The sequence below is a fragment of the Haemaphysalis longicornis genome, unplaced genomic scaffold, assembly GCF_048455015.1.
Source record: "Haemaphysalis longicornis isolate Haplotype H1 unplaced genomic scaffold, Haemaphysalis longicornis Haplotype H1 scaffold_23, whole genome shotgun sequence".
NCBI classification, from domain to species: Eukaryota; Metazoa; Arthropoda; class Arachnida; order Ixodida; family Ixodidae; genus Haemaphysalis; species Haemaphysalis longicornis.
The window spans coordinates 3494780-3512489 of NW_027526306.1; the positions used below are offsets into that span (position 1 = coordinate 3494780).

Genomic DNA, 17710 nt, shown 5'->3' on the forward strand with positions numbered 1-17710 from the left:
GCACGAAAAATATATGGTTACACCATGCCACTAATCTATTTGTGCTGCATCTTGAGAAAATTGTAAGCATAGTACAGCCGTTTGTGTTGATTGTGCCGAAGATATTACAGTTTCCGTAGAGTATCAGGAGTTACACTTAGCTTGCCAACCTTTTTCATGCGGGTGAACTGAGGAAAAATTCTATAGTGTAGATTCGTTGTAGTAAGTTATTCTTTAACACTGGCAGTGATGTTTTATAGAAATTACACCCCAATGAGATGTAGAACGCTTACTGATGCAAACCAAGTTTATGTTTGGTGTTGCATTCGGAACATGTTTGACTGAATACTTAACGTCAGCTTCACCTAGCCCTGAGGGACCCATACAATAAAGACGTGAGCAGCTTGGTAGAGACTGGCCTGGCAGTCTGGCAATAATGTCAAGTGTAAAACGTCAGGGGTTCTAATGTATGCCTCCGCCTTTAGTCCACGCACCACGGCGCGGTTCTTCAATATTTTTCACAGTTAGGCAAACAAACTAGTCCATAAACTGTAACTAAATTGTCGGTCCTTAAACATTTTTTCGCCTCAGTGCAAATGGTTCACCACGTTTGCAATCTTTCATGCAACCTATGATTTAATACTAAGAAAGTCAAGACAGTAACAAGAAAGCAGAAGTAGAAACGAAGTTAGAAAATTCATGTGAAATCTTGACACTTGCGCTGCGTGAAGTAGTAGGTGATTTCCTGTTTGGCATGTAGGCGACGGGAGGTCTTTCCGTTTTCACTGCCCGATGGATAAACTTTGTATGAGTTTGACCATTTTTTTTATACAAAAATCTTGTTGGGAGCTTGCGTTTCATCAGTGAACTTCGATTTTACCGTCATCCCAGTAGTGCGTATTTGGTGGCAACTGGTCCGATCATGCAATTCGTAACACAAAATGTTCGAATTCCTACGCTGATCACTAGTATTTTGAAGACTGTTTCTAGAAATAACTTGTGTGGTGTTTTCTTATGATGGGAGCAGACTGCGTAAAAGAACTACATGCATTAGAAATACTCCGAATTTTTTTTGCCCTTTTGCGTTTCTGAGCTTGCTGCACCTTGGTACATATCACGTTAAAAATAATTTTTTTGTCCTTAACAAACTAGCCGATTTTTTCTATATTCATATGAAAGTGTGATGGCTTACTAATTCTGTATTATTTCGCTCTAGTTCAATCAAAAATTTGTTTTAAGCCCTTAGCCCATATCTTTAATTGACACTTTCTTATGTGAAGACAAAACCCGCCATCCCGGTACATCCAACTTTTGCTACATTGCCCAATGTAGTAGGGAGATATTTCCACTCGGTGTCTTAAGGCACCGAGCGGGAATGAGGCGCAAAGCTTAATGCATCTGAGCTATTTTATTTTAAACAGTAATAATAATGGCAAAGCCAACATTTGGTGATCGATTACTACAGCAAAATTACATCGCTGTTTTTAATACCTTCCGCACAGGCGACTTCTGTGCACTCTCTCGTTTATTTTTGTGTTGCAATAGGTCCTGAAAAACCTTTTGCAGCATTTTGATGGAGCGGCTTGTAATTCACCATTAGTTTTTCGTATGTGCCTTTTCCAAAGTTCACAGCTGTTGATAACCATGGTACCATTTCTCATAGCCAAATCTGAAATAGGAAGATAAAACATCAGAAGTATAGAAACTCAGCTTCTCATTGTGCTTGGGTAAACACAACAAGTTTCGCGTGCCACAAATAAGAAGAGCTTTAAAATATAAGAACGTTTCGTTACGAATAGTTTCGAGCTTAGTGAGAAATTTTACAAGGTGATCAAAGTTAAGTCGACAGGTTTTTCTAAAAAAAGGCGCTAAGATTTACGCGAGGATGACCTCTATAGTGAGGTTATGCGACCAGGGCGACAAATAATTATGAGCTAATTATTGATGTAGGTGGCCCAATTAACTAAAATTGATGAATTAACTTTTTAGTGGCTGCAGTAATCAGGCATGTTGGTATTCGAAAGTTAAAGGCAATCTTGTTTCTACGCAGTTTCTATTGACAGAATTCTTCTAGCGCGTTCATAGTTCGAGATATCAAATGGCGAAGTTTAATTGCCGCTCCCATGATTACGCATGCTCTATAGAAGTCAAGACCGGCTCATAGCTCCTCCATTTGGTTCTGTGGTTTGGTAGCGGTTTTGAGTACTGCAGATTGCGATAACGCCAGCCAAGAATGAATTTGTGCCAGTTATCACTTTTTCCTGTGCGTCCACCGCTTTGTCGAACTAAACACCGTACACAGCAGGCACGTCACAGAAGGGAGGAGCTTTGCGCCGGTACAGACTGTCTTGCATGCGTAATCATGCGAACGGTAATTAAACTTCGCTGTTTGATATCTCGGACTACGGTTGCTCTAGAAAAATTCTAACAATCAAAACTGCGTAGAAACAAGATCGCCTCTAACTTTCCATTACAAACATGCCTGATTATCGCAGCCGCTAAAATGTTAATGATTCAATTTTAGTTAATTAAGCCTTCAAAATCAATAATTACCTGATATTTATGTGCCCCCTGGGCGCATTACCTCACTGTAGAGGTCGTCTTCGCGTAAACCTAAGCGCTTATTTTTAGAAAAACCTCTAGATTTAACATTGATAACCCTGTATAACACTTTCGGTTTAATACAATCGATCGTCTTGATCAGTAAATGTGCATTACCCTCGTACTTATCAACGTAATGCTACAGAGCCAACCTTTTGGCGCAAAGATTTCCAAACAAAACAGTAAAAAATAAAACGTATATCTGTTTCTAAAGTTTGGCAACATAATTACACCTGTGAATATGTTGTCACTGGCAGCGGGTATCTTCATTTATAGCGCTCAAAATTTCGCTTAGGTCAAGGACTATCACCAATACGTATACACCTGGCAGACGCCTGTCACATGTTAATTAAAATATGGAAAGAGCTGTAATGGCAGCTCTAGTGAAAACAACTGATCGCCGCCAATAGAATTACACTGTTCGCTGCCATGATACACACGTGGAAGACAGAAGTACTTTTGTACAACACTTTATTGAACAAAACGTAAATTTTTGTATTTAAATAGATGTACTCACTTTTTCTGATAGTAGCACCAGTTATAACATTAATCACAGCGCAGTGTTCTTGAACGTAGGCAAAATACCACAAGGGAGCTGGTAAGTTGTATCCTTCACCTAGTGACAAAGAGAGCGAGGCAGCATGACAACTCCATTTAAGCACTAGTTGAATTACAACAAACCTACCAGGATCAATCACAGGTGTAGGCTAACCTTTTAATAAGGCTGTCACACAATATTTTGGTAAGGTCTTAGAAACCTATCCACAATAAAAAGAACGAACATATCCCAATTGCATGTTTTAGCGCAAGTTATGTTTTGCAGGAACGACACTACCGACCGCATAACTTATAACACTTTTTCTATATATTTTTAATGTTCATATATATTTCGGGCTATATAGTATCAGTTGCAGTTTAAATATGTTTACAGGTAGCATATCTCGGACACCTTTTAAGTTAATGCATAGAGTGTGTGAGTTCCCTGAAGTTTTGCATGCGTAAGTACTAAAAACGTTTACGTGTTCGTTTGTGTTCGACATTCTCTGTTATATAGCTCTTATAACCGATACGTTCGCTGGTAAGAGTTTGACCTTAAGGGGGTGACAGTAATTGAGCCTCAGTGTTGCAGGTCACTACAGATTTTTAGAGTAGAACTGTTCAGGTCGATGCAAATCCGCCCTGCTACGACAGAAAACACCGAGCGCACGTCCACGCCTGCCTCACGCCAACCACCCGTTGTCCTTGAAGCGAGGCCCGGCGCATAATCTTCCCGCAGTAGCTTTAAGGGGGAAAGAAAGCGAGCGCACGTGAACGAGTCCATCGCGGTGACCGCCTGCGTCGCAAAGGCTTGTGTGTGGGCTTACGCCACATGAGGAGCTCCCGCCTTCGTCATTGTCGTCGGGTAGGAACCGGCTTGCCTTGTGTCCATCGAGTCAAAGACGGTAACGATAAATGTCTAGCCGTCTTTTTACAGCGCACACATGGAGACAGCCACAGGACCAGCTGACGATGAACTGGAGGCCTACCGAGTTGAGGACGAGCTACAAGATGATTTGCGTTACGCGGGTGGGCGTTCCGAAAACGAAGACGAATGGGATGACGACGACTGCTACCGAATAAAACATTCTGCATTCTTTAGTGGCGTTTTCTTAAGAGTGAAATGAAAAAATACGTTTAACCGATGGGGTTCCGCTGGTCCCTCTCTCCGGGATCCGCTGTCAGTGTGGGGACACCCTCGGTCGGCCCCTGCACTGCTGGTTTTCCACAGGCGGCAATTTTTCATCTTCCGTGTAATGCCGAAGGCCGGGGGTAGAGGGTAGGATGCCAAAAAGCGCCCAATGTAGGTTGCAAAGAGTCAGTTACTTTAACAGTTTTGTGGTTGCGCTGTGCAGTCAAGCTGGTGACGCAGCCTCGCGTTCTGAGAAATGAATAGTTTTAACACCACTGAGCGCAGACGGTTAAGGCTCACTCTTGGAGCGCTGCTTGGTTGTGAACTCTTCTTACCGGATGTCTTGTTTTTTAGGGCAGAAGAAATCAAGTGCCGAATAAGCGAAAACACTGCCGTTTTCAGAGCCGTTCGGGTTTGCTTCCTTCACCACGTGTGCTTCATGCGTTTTGAACCGCGAGGTGGTCTATAGGAAATGGTTCGACTCGGCACTAGCACAAGGAAGCCATGCACGTCTTTACGCCGCCAGGGCCCATGGGTTCCCGACCACCGCCTGAAAGGTCAACGACGCTGCCACTCCCAAGCAGTGAATGCGTATGAACAGAGACTACAATGAAGTTTTAAAGCAAAGCTTGTTGTCTCTACCCCCAAGGGTTCTTTCGCGACCGTGGGTGCCAATAGAAAACTCCCGCGAACAAATAAAAGGATTTGCTAGCACCACCAGGTGCTAGAAAATGCATTCATTTATTTAAATGATTTTATTACCTGGAACTAATAGAGTGACAAAGCCAGATTCCGCTTTCTAACCGATTTAGATACGAGCCCACACGGAGACGGGGAAGAGAAGTGGTGCACTCACCAAGCACGTCTACTGGTTGAACCCATGCATTCTTGCTGAATGCCACGCGATAGCGATAAACGAAGCTCATATAAACCTTTGGCACCTCACTTCAAGTTCACGTAAAAAAATCTCAGCTCCTTGCCACCGCCTTTACGCCAAACAACACTTCAAGGAACACACTCAAATAGTCCTTGATGGCGTGGCCGTCACTGCAAGCCCAGGCATCAAGATCCTGTGCGTACATCTTCAGGTCAATACCAAGAGTGATGCATGCCTGCAGCGCCTCAAACACAGCATCAATAAACATAAACATAATCATGCGAGTTGCCATGAAGAAGCGAGGCCTCGAGAAATTGGGTACTTTTCGATTAGCTTGTTGTAGCGTGCACCTCATCTTTTAGCAGCACCACTATCATCATCTGCATCATCTCACGATCGCTATCAGCGGGCCTTGCCAGCTATGCGCCGGGAGTGCCACGCGCCACAGATGGAACGCCGATTCAGCAGCTGGGCGGCCCCTCGTTTTGGTCGGGCCTACGCAACATCAATAAATGTAGGAGTCCACGGCTCCCTTTCTTACAAGCTCAAGGTTTTGTCCTCTCAAGAATCCCCTACGTCAACCTATGTCTTCTCGGAAAGGAGGGCACAAAAGTTCTGTATATAATGATTAGAAACGCGGTTGAGCAAGCCATTGGTCTTCCCATGAGTGCGTCCACAGAGAGGCTGCTTAGCACGTGGCTCTACAACACGGAGGAAGAGCTAATAGAGACCCTCCGTGGTGGCTCAGTGGCTAAGGCGTTGTGCTGCTGAGCAAAAGAACGTGGGTTCGATTCCCGGCCACGGCGGAGGCTTTTCTGATGGAGGCGAAGAGCAAAAACGCCGGTGTGTACGAGATTTCGGCGCACCTGAAAGATGCCGAGGTGGTTAAAATAATCCGGAGCCCTTGACTACGGCGCGCCTCATCGCCTGCGTTGCGTCGGTACCTTAAAACGCTACAATCAATCAATTATCATTCATTCAATCAAAGAGCTGATAGAGCACCATCTTTCTACCCAGGAGCTTCGAATGAGCTGAAAAGCGGCGTGTCACCTTATTCTTCACCAGATTGGTTAGGCAGCACAGAATATCACTCCGCTTGATAAACTTGATAAACTCCTGGACTTCTGTAGACAGAACTAAAGATGCTCCCTTTGCTTAGAAATATGAACCCCTCACACGACGAAGGTCGCCGACAAGCAAGGGTTTGAAGCGCTCAACACCACCCTGGGTAGGGATCATGCAGTTATCTACACAGACGCCTCCCAACATCGACACCAGCAGTACGCCATCATTGTGGCTACCTCCAGAACCAACCTCCTTGCTTGAGCCTCACTTAAGTTTGAAGACATGATGTCAGCAGAAAAGGCAGTCGTCGCCTTGGCTTTCACTCAACCAGAGGTTCGTAATGTAGTCACTGATTCCCAACAAGCCTACCCGACCTGCACTGGGTGTGCCAAAAAACCACTCTCCAAATGGTTTCATTCAGCTCATCGGGACACCCACTCACGCTCCCATGGAGGGCAACAAATACGCCCACCAAGCCTGCACTTTTACCCCCGTGCTATGGAGCTGAACGAGGACAGTCACCCGCATGTCTCGTCCAGGGACATAATCCAGCATAATCGCCTTCTGAGACAGACCCTACATTCGCTTTACCCTAACCTTTCGATAGAACAACAAACTACCCTACCGCTCATACATTATGGCTCCTTCCCACATCCGACGCGTCTTCACTTTATGCACCCGAATCGCTCCGACGCTAATTGTAAATTTTGCTCAGACGTAGGGACACTCTGCCACATAATCGAGGTATGCGAACTTATCCCTTAGCACCCTCCTTCTTTTTTGTCAATTACCCAACAGGAGCAATGGAAGATGCTGCTGTCCAGCCCCTCTCTGCCTACCCAGCTTCAGCTGATGGACAGAGCACAGGCGGCGCGGACAGAATATGGGCTACAGTGAAGAAGGAACCACTCCGTTGGGGCGAACTCTGGGCCGTTCATAAATGTGAATAGAAGTATTTCCTACTCCCCTGCTCGTCTTCCTGCTCCTCCACAGTGTTTGTCTCCCATCTTGTCGCCTCCGTCCGCGACGGAGGAGACAGACAAGGGAGATCGTCTAACACGGAGTTTCAGCTTTATTTTTATAAAAAAAAATAGTTTCCACTCATCTACTACACCAACAATCCTCAACAAACCACCGTTCATGCGTCATGCATTTATTTAATTGATTGATTGATTGAAGGGTTTAACGCGCCGACGCAATGAAGGCGATGAGGCGCGCCGTAGTGGAGGGCTCCGGATTAATTTTGACCACCTAGGGATCTTTAACGTGCGCCGAAATCTCATACACACGGGAGGTTTTGCTTTGCGCCTCCATCAGAAACGCGGCCGGCGCTGCCGGGAATCGAACCCACGACCTCGTGCTCAGCAGCGCAACGCCTTAGCCACTGAGCCACCGCGGCGGGTTGCATTTATTTAACCTTACCAGGAATATCTCATTGAAGTAATAGAGGGTGTGGTTAGGTGAATTTCACTTCGCTCTGGTTTCACTATTTCTAGAGCGACGTGAGTGAAATAAGGGACGTCGCACGGGTAATCGTTGTGGGTGCCGTTTACAGCTTTGCTTTCCAGCCACATTCACAGTGTGGATGAGGGCTAATTTTTTCACCATCATCAACATTTACCCCACACAAAGGTAAGGAAGTGGACATGCGAAACTTCGCCCTTAAATCTTGAGCAGTGAATATGGCTCCTTTCAGCAATTCAGCAATTCATACCTCACAGCATCGTCGTTCATTATCCGTGATACCTGCATTCTTCAGAAACCTTTGCCGGCTTCTACCGAAGAAGATACCTCTACGCTGTTCTAGGAACAACATAAGAGGTGAGCGGGAAAGCGAAGGGAGGCACTTACTTGGCAAAGGTCCAGAAAGACTATCGTCTTTTGTCGACATTTGCTACGAAGGAGCAGATACGCGGCCAATGTTTGACGGGTTACTCGCATTACTTTGCATTTATTTGCGTTCATTTTCATTAACCATGTATCGCAAGAGATACAAATCTCATTTAGGTCAGATAGTAGTACACTTTGGTTCACGGAATCAAGAATTCCTCTATATAATACGCAGTCGTCCGTGAAAAGTCTAATACAAAGTCGGAATATATGAGAACGAGAGTGTTTTGTATTCTTTAAAGTTTATCACTTGGTCAAAGGACTATTAATTACGATGTAACTTGACTGATTTAAGTCGTTCGTCAACGTAATGTTTTCATGTTATTTAAGGGTTATTGGTTCATGGCAAAGAGAAAGCGCGTCAGCCCTTCATCCTTTATTTTAATAACACAGCACAAAAATTATCTTTTCACCAACGTCGAAAACCCAATGTCAAGTTGTGGTCATCATGTAACCCAAGCACCACTGTTAAACTCTGGTAGGGGAGAGAATCACGCCTTAGTACTCATTCACACAGCCGTCACTTTCACCGTCATGCCCCGTGGCGTGAAAAAACCGCGACGGAAACATAAACGGAGCAGCGTTCGTACTGAAGCTTTCCGTATGAGTACAGGCTCGCCCTCCTAGTGCTCAATTTAGCGTAGAATGAGCGTGCTTAATCTGAAAAGTAAATAAAATAGTAAAATAGCTTAGATTTTAAATGCAGAGCATTTCAGCAACTCACGATGTCACCCGCGTTGGCGTCCGTAGTCCGCATCGCTCCCCTACACTATATAAAAAAATAATACATACCGGCGCCAGGTTTCGATCCTACGACTCTGCGGGCGGATCGCAAGGTACATGGTGCTGTACCCACTGGGCCACAAAACCTTTTCTTTTTCTTTAATGCCGGTCTTCGACACAACACAGAAACACAAAACAAACTTATTCACATGAGCAACTCGAGCGACAAGCCACCAACCTATATGAAGGCTGATGTATCTGTAAAATTCCCTAAGCATAGTCAAGGGTTCTATCCTTGACAGCCACTCAGGAGTGTATGCCTTGCGCTTCTGGACTTCTACGTACTGGGATATAGACTCACGAAAACATTGCCGCGTAGGGCCGGCTTCCACATCCACGTGGAGCCATGCCATGCGCGAGCGCCATACAAAGCCGACACAGATCGGAAGGTTACGAACGCGCCTTATATCGTTGACTCATTCAAATGACTGCTGACGAGCGCTCTCTCGTGAGCAGTTGCCACAAGTGCAACAACATTAACGTAACGCAAACTACTTAACGTCATGCGCCCCCGGAAATGCTCTGCATTTGATCGTGCCCCTCGCGAGGGGGATGTTTATACAGGAACTCCTAGATTTAGTGGACTCCTGGCGCCCTCTTTCTGCCATTGTAGAGACTATGAGGCGGTCTTCCAAGGGCGCCAAATTTGAATTCTACAAAATCTATTTTTTTCAACCAAATAAATAAACTTCTTTAAAACAAACAAAGGTGTATCACTACTCTGGGAGACATACGCGGACAGTAAAAGCCGAAGCAAGTAATTATCAGTTCCGTATCTCGGCAGCAGTGAGCATGGCGGAGCTTTGCGAAGGGTATGCCTTCTTTTGTATATAAGCAAAAGCTCGTTAACTCTAACTCGGTTAATTCGAATTTACAGTTAATTCGAACTGACGCCCTGGTCCCGGCACAACCCCGTACGTTTCAATGGGGGAAAACTCCCGATAATTCAAACGCGTCCGTATCCAGAACGGTTAATTCGAACTGAGATCCCCTGATGTCCATCGCTCCTTGCAGAACAAGTCGGCCCAGAGTGGTTACAATGTGTTGCAAATCCAAACCAAACAAACTTTTTTAGGTGTACTCACTTTTCGCTAAATTTATCTGTAAAAGTTTGTTTTTCATGGGTTGGTTTACTACGGGCGTGGTCACGTCGCGTTGACGGAACTTAAACGTAGAGCTCGTCTTCCCGTCACAGTCGCACCGTTTTCGGCGAGAAACCACTGGAGAAAGCGTCGCCCATGACGGAACACGCTGGCGTGACGATGACGTGACGAGGTGAAAAAAAAGGTGCGCCATCTCCACGAAGTCAATGGTGATTAGTGGGGATAACCTCGAACGCTTATCGGTAAAACCGTGAAACATTCCCCCGCCCATCATATAGAGATTCGACACGTTGTTATAGGGGTATTGGTATATACACCTATATACACGATGTTTATTTACATATCGATGCAATTATCCCGCGCCCGCTCCGATTTGGACGGTGCCTCAATTCACGCGCGTTCCCCGTACACGAAGGCGCCGGCATCAAGGCGCCGACTGTCGGCGGTCATTAGCGTCATGGTGCGCTACTTCACTTCGCCTCTTCTTGACGGCGCGCACCATCCTGGGGCGGTATTCTCGTAACTGTCCCTTTTGAAAACGTCCCTTTTGCGTCTCTTTCATCGTGACGTAATTCCGGTTAAGAAGTGGACGTGGGCAGCATGAAGGAAGGTTGGCAGTAGGTTTGCCGCGCTTGGGTTACATCACTTCCGGTTGTTTGCTTTTAGCCAGTCAGGGCTCGCCAAAAGGGACACTTTTGAAAGGGACGCGAAAGGGACAAAACTCGAGAATACCGCCCCTGATGAGTGAAGAATATAAGGCGCGTTCATAGCACATGCTACGAACGCCTTAGCACCTTTCGCACCTTTCAGTTTGTAGCGCAGTGGGAAGAGCGCCACGTACCTCCCGTTGCAGCCAGAGATTCGTGGCATCAAAACCGCGTGCGTCGGCGTCAATTGCACCTAAACTAGTGGACACGGCGACGGCGCGACGCCGGACTTGGCCCGAGCAAGAGGAGCTTCTCCCCTAAAACGGGCGGCGGCGGTGGCGTGGGGTGGCGCCGCACAGGTTACCTACGGCGCGACGCGGGACTTGGCCCGAGCAAAAGGAGCTCCGCCCCTAAAACGGCTGTGTGAATGATGGCGTACAAGATGCGCGGGAACAAAAAGACGCCGGATTATCTGCGCCTTTCGCTGCAAGTACCAGTATCATTGAACGATTATACTCTTCTGCCACCCGTGCAGAGTAAAATCCTCTTCTCTCTTCCGCTCGCCTCTCACGCTCGCCTTCCCGTCTCGCCGCTTCCAGAAAAAACGCAGTGGAGGTTCGCAGAAGCCTATTCACATTTTCTGCCTTCAACTCTGTGCGTTATCATTGAACGGTTTGTTACGGTTTGACTTTTTGCAAGTCGCCCATAGGTGGGGCGAGCGCGTTTTATAATTTATCATCATAATTTTCTTTCTTTCGAGGCTTGTAATTTTCTTTGTTATGTGTTCTGTTTATGCTTGTTAATTTTTTTTTGCTGAAAAATCTCGAGAAGTATGAACACTGTCATCAGATAAATGAGTTTTGAAAATGTTTTATCTATATTACCCCTGTTTGGAGAATTGTTTTCTTTTCGGTGGGGCGTTGAATTGAGGGACAGGCAGACAACCAGACAGACCTAACTGTCCCGTTTTATGTAGCACAAGAAAGAAAAGCGTCCTAAAAAATTTGCACACAAGATTTGTATCGCTCTGATGAACTCTCAGTAAACAGATGATCCCGTAGTATAAAAAAAATGATAATAACATTGACTTTACAGACGTAATAAACCCTAGCGTATTGAAGCATCATTGTTTTGCTTTACAGTACCCACATACATTTTATAATCAAACAATCTACCAGATATTATATGTATAACTGCAGGTTCCTTTGAGAAAAAATCGCGTTGTTTACAAATACATTACGAGCGCTGCCTGGGCAAGAGCCCTAGAATAGAATCCTGAGAATCTTTGCACTTTGATGATTGACAATAGAAAAAAAAGTACGTGCCTAACGCAAGGTGCACGATTTCACCATGAGTCTTGGCACAGAGGCGTGCAAAAATTTTCACACCATTGTAGGCGTCTAACAGTTACATACTTGTGCCTCGTTTCAAATCTGATTTACAATACAGTACTTAATTTACTGAAAAACCTAACGAACCTTAAGCCACACTTCCTCAAAACATTCGGTGTATTACGATTTCATTTACTCTAAAACTGCTTCTGCAGCATTAATATATTACCGAAGCCCTATCTGCTTTATAATAAACCTAAATAACTAAACAAAAGAGATTAAAATCACAAAAGTATAATCCAACCTCGAACACAGCCAGAAAAATGCGGTTCTTATCGACAGTTGAAAAAACCGAATCTAACTTGATGTTAACCTTCCACTAGAGTATAAAATCAGGCAAGTAACAGTGTTTGTATCTTCCAATATGTTTTGTCATTGTGATTGTGTTGGGTTTGTTAGCAACACAACTCCTCAAATATTTCACGAGTTTGTCAGAGACAGTTCGGCAAAAATTCGGTACACTTACTGCAAAGCTACCGCCAGCACCAACTCTTCCGTTTGAAAGTTACAGCAATGGTTCTACAAAAGCTACAGAAACTGAAAGTGTTTGGTGCCTTATCGATTTCTTTCGCGTTATCTTTCGCGTCATTTTACAGCAGTGTTCTTGATATGTTCTGTCCTTCGGGCTGAATTGAAAAATAAACTGTGGCAAATCCATTGCGGGTGTAACTGCATTTTCTTGGCACCTGCAGAAAAGAGCCTGGAACAATGTCAAACAAAAGCAAACTGACCCGTCTTCCTGCGGAAAATGCGAAAAGAAGACTAAGGTAATTGTTATAGGTCACCATTTTCTTTGTAGAAGAAATGGTAGCTCTTCTCTAAACGCCAATAAAGGATCCAAATGTTGCTATATCATTCAGCCCTCTTTCACACAGAATCATAGGTCTTAAACAAGACCCCGTGCCCCGAAATTGAAATCTCAAGTGGTTGCGAGAAAACCTGAATAGATTATTATATACAGGTGATACTTGATAGTTTTATTCAGGCAATGCATTGGCATATGGTAAAGTTAAAGTATTCACCGCTAAGAAATGTGCGGTGTCGCAAACATGCACTCCTTAAAACCCCCTTGAGTGGGAAGAGAACCGACGAAACAATGTGTCTCGAATATGAATCTGCCAGGAGACTGCATCGCTGAATTTTCTGAAACCATGAGTTTAAAAATTTAAAGTGAAGAGAAACTTTACGCGCAAAGGTAAAAAGCGCGCTACAGTGAAATTATTTTGAAAAATGTTTGTAGTTGAATTCAATAAATGACATTTGCCAGACTGCTCCGCAAGAACTAAACTACTAAAAACGTGGGCAGCTACGCACTAGGGGTGCGAAGACTGAGCAGACGGCGAATCTGGCGGCCCTGCCTAACTGAATGTTCGTTCCTATAACTTTATGGGTGGTTACGCTTCGAGACTCAGCCTAGTTTTTTGCCTAGCTCTGCTTCGAGGCTCGGTTAAGCTTTCTGCATGGTGCTGTCGTCAGCCGCCTAAGGAGCAATGAACACTTGTTCAGTAAAGTTTGCACAATGTACGTGAGCTCGTAACGTCGAATCTTCTGCAACTCGCTTAATTCTAACCGCTGCTTCACTGGCGTGTCATTCCTGATTTGACTTTTAGTCGTCGCCTGCGTCCTAGAGTAACAGCGAGGCGGATTCAGCGCCACGCTTCCTCTTATTGGGGAGTGACGATCTCCTTCAATCACCCCGTCTCTCCCTTCGTAAGACACCTGGCTTTTATAATGGCGCGTGCGCAGGAGCGGAGTTGCTTTTATATCCCTGAGGTCACGTCACAGCTTAGCTCGGCATGTGTGCATGTGGAACTTCCATACGGCGCGGCTAGACAAGGCTACGATAAAGTGGTTGTGCATATATCGCGTTAACGCCGCCCTTCGCGCAGGGTAGGAGGACGTTACGTGCACCTTCTCTCGCAGGAGGTAGCTAGGGGGTGGAAGGCAGCCCACAACTGGGGGGAGTTTTCTGGTAGCTAAACTCAGCGGAACAAACAGCTTATGCAACACCGCTGTTAAATACTCACGCATAATTCCAGTTGTGTTCATCCAGTCGTGGAGTTGCAATTCCGTTTTGTTATAAAAGGTCATGTTTATCCATGCATATGGCCACTCATACCTGCCGTCAAAAATGCTACGAATCAGTCTCGTGTGACGTGTGCCCAATACGCAAGTATTTATTTCATATTTAATTTCTCAGAAAACATACGACGTAAATTTCCTCGTAAAACAAAAAAAAACTATTATTAGACGATTCACGTTGTCATCGCTTTTCCCACAATAGGTCAGTGGCAATTTTATGTCACATCTAGATACATCCAACGCCCCGGAATGCCGCACTGCCATTGAAGGGATAGATTACGGGAAGTGGCATCGACGCTTCCTTTTTACCTTAAACTCACAGCGTAAACTCAAAGCGCTCTTGCATGCTATACAAGTCTAGTCCATACTGAAGCATCCAAGTCATATACTAGTATATCATGACTCGATCATAGCCATTAGCAGGTAAATTAGCAGCTAAATATCCATTGAGCAGCTAAATGAGAGGCCCCTACCAGGGTAATATGACGTGTTAGTGACACTGAAAAGACAGTTTTTTCTATTTAAATGCCCTGCAGAATCTGCAACCTGCGATATGCAAGATGTTGTCCGAACCGGTTAGAACTTATCTTTCTTCGCTAACTGTGCTGTACATAAAATCATGGGCCACTTTATTAACGCGAAACCTGAGGACGGGCTAAGCATGCCGTGTATATTAATTGTATTCTTGGCGTCGTGGCGTTTATGCCCGCGGAGATGAAATCGTTGCGGCGTAGCTTTGCCGCGAACGTCTCTCGTCTTTGAAGCGCGAAGTACAGTAGCTCGAGGTGTAAATGGGTGTTTGGGTGTTTTTTAATAAAGCGCGTTACGAAGCACTCCAGCACGAGGCGTAAACTAATATTGCGGTGTTTCTTTAGCCCGCGTTACGTTCTAGCGCGGGGCGTGAACGAGTTTCCAGGTGTGTCAATAACGTGACTATATGAGACGAAGATTGCGACGACGACAGGAGACGCCAACACCCCAGCACCTAAGGGGCTTCGCTCCTAATAAGCTTTAATCGCAGATACCAATACACAGAATACTACATTTACGAATACTATACCCCCTCTCATGTAGATTGCGCTGCACACGGAACAACCTTTGCGGTTTCAATTTAACATACCAGAATGCCAGCATACATCGAACAGAAGCCCGGTGTATAAAGGCGCCTGTTTAAACATACTCATCACAGAGCAGAATTCCTACGCGCATTATGTACACAGACAGTCTTCATGACCTAACCGCAGTGTGGTTTGGCCGCAACGAATAGGACACTTACGTCGTTCCCATTCTTACTTTTCAAATAACCCCCAAATCCGTAATATGCCTGAAGTAGGCAAGGGATTACCACCGACCACACCTTCACTAAATGGGCAGATCAGAATGCTCACAATCCAAACATTTCTCAGACATCTACGCACAACACATCAAGCAACACACACCGTACTTCGCTGACGGCAGAGTTACGTTTTTATGTAATCGAACTTCATAAAAATAGTCTTATGTCAACTTTTTACAAAACAGTTTTTATCACACGTATTCAATACCTCAATCCTCTCCTTTTCGTGCCGCGCAGGCAGTAACGAAAGAACTCTGAACAGCATTCCCATTTACCCCCCCCCCCAGTGCTTAGCATGATGGCTCTCAATAGGAATAATTTGGTTATGGTAAAATGCCTGCTTGAACGTAAAAAAATCCATACCAGAAAATATGTAAACTTAAGCCCGTGAGCCCTGGTATTTGGTGTGTTTTCGAAAATTCTTCCTTGCGCAATCAAGCGTATAATCAATACCAACATAAAAAATTGTTGAAAAGCACTTGAAGATGGTATTGCATCAAATTGGGAACATTTTTTCTGCATTTATAGTCTGGCCGATACATCTGATAGCAGTTACTCTAACAGAAAAAAGTAAATGTAAGAATTAGAATTCGAAGATTACTATACTCACTGTGCATCGCCTTCGCTCAAATTTTTGTAGCGAAAAATTCTCTCAATGGTGTAATTTTTATAGTCAAATACCACGTATCCTGTCCTCATGCAGAGTGACTCATTACGTCCACCTACAGGAGTGTATGTCCGGTTCAGAAGAATAAACAGTGAGTTCCTCTGCGAGAAAAACTGAGGGAGAAAATAAAATGGAGGTCAACATCTTTTAATTGAAACATCATAAGTTTGGAGAAGGAAAGCAACAATAAAGTGTGAAATCCCGATAAATCAAGAAGTTCGTCAAAAAACAGAAAAAAAGATGTTTAATTTATTGTCAATAGATGTGAAGGATATTTTTTTTTAATTAGGAATTTGGTTTGTTCTATTTTATTCTTAGATATTTCGTTGCACTAAACGTAAGATAGTCAAAATTGCCTATAATTTGGCATAGAACAGAAACCACGCACGCCATAACCGCATCCTGTGTGCATGAGGTATATTCAGGGCTATATTTCACATTCAGAATGAAAGAACAACAAATAATCTGTTAGCTTCTGCTATAACCTTACCGTGCTGTACATTGGAGGTAAACTTACCAATTAGCACAATGTATTCGCATTGTATCAAGCAATCGCTTCGGATTCGCTCAGCTAACCCTGGATATGCAAAGAGAAAGCATGGCTTAGACCGGTAAAGTCTTGGGTTCACTTGGTTAAAGGAGCCATGAAGAGAAAACACACGCTTGCTTCATTCAAAAATTGCATCGTTAGAAACATACCGACACCACTTTTAACGTAAACGTCCCTCAAATAAGCTACATGATTAGGCAAAAAAGGAATGGCCATGCGACCCACCAGCTCATTTCCAGCAACAGCTCCTATGATGTGATACGAGACAGCTCTGGCATTGGCGAAGTGCGGCAAAAGCAAACGCCAATAAGGCAGAGCTTATAAGCTTCCCGAAGGAGCTATTTGCGCTTAAATTTAGGGCACATTCTTTTGAAAGCCATAAGAATGGCGGGAGAAACAGTGGCAGTAACGAAAGCCCACGTAAACATCGAAGTACCGATGCGTATGCTGCTTTTGGTACTGCGCGCACTCTGCTTGGTTTAGCTGCACAGGCGTGCGGGGCTCTGGGGTTGTTTCAGACGACACTGGCCGATTGAAGCAAGCGACGATGTCTTATGTGACCGTATTTTTCGAGCGAGAACCATGTTTCACGAAACGATTGTCCCCATGAACAAAACAAGCCAGGTACAAATACGTTCACAAACAAACCAATGGCAGAAAACGGCTTGCCATGGTGTGGTGGGGCCATCTAGGTTCACTAGCGGTAAACAAGGCCCTGTGCTGTCATTGCAGACCACAAAATCGCATGGTTAAGCGCAAAAATCAGAATTTTAAGTTAATTAGTAAGTTTCTCAATAAATAAAGCATCGTTTACATTCGGACAAGCACTGCGGCACTATAAAACACGAAATCTTTCGAATAGCACAAATTTATTTTGTCTTCGTGGCTCCTTTAACATTTCATTTATCTCTCATGGGTATACTATTCGTCCACAGCCTGCTGTTATCTACATTTGTGATACCTGCTTCCGGCGTTTTCGGAGCCGAGCGGCTCGCCCTCCCTCTCCATCTCTGATATCACGCGGTTGGCATTCCTGACCGTTTGCAGTGAGGCAGCTCGCCTGGAAATAA

General features: G+C 44.6%; 1 protein-coding gene across 1 annotated transcript in view; it reads right to left on the reverse strand.

Moving 5' to 3' along the window:
* Window positions 1-1438: 1438 nt before the first annotated feature.
* Window positions 1439-17710, reverse strand: part of LOC144172506 (uncharacterized) — a 98453-nt gene continuing 82181 nt past the window's right edge. The window contains exons 3-6 of the mRNA XM_077701192.1: window positions 16034-16203; window positions 14033-14124; window positions 3098-3196; window positions 1439-1648 (exon numbers count right to left, since the gene is read on the reverse strand). Of these exons, the coding sequence (XP_077557318.1) occupies window positions 1464-1648; window positions 3098-3196; window positions 14033-14124; window positions 16034-16203 (546 nt within the window). The 3' untranslated portion in view covers window positions 1439-1463. The remainder of the gene's footprint in view (window positions 1649-3097; window positions 3197-14032; window positions 14125-16033; window positions 16204-17710) is intronic.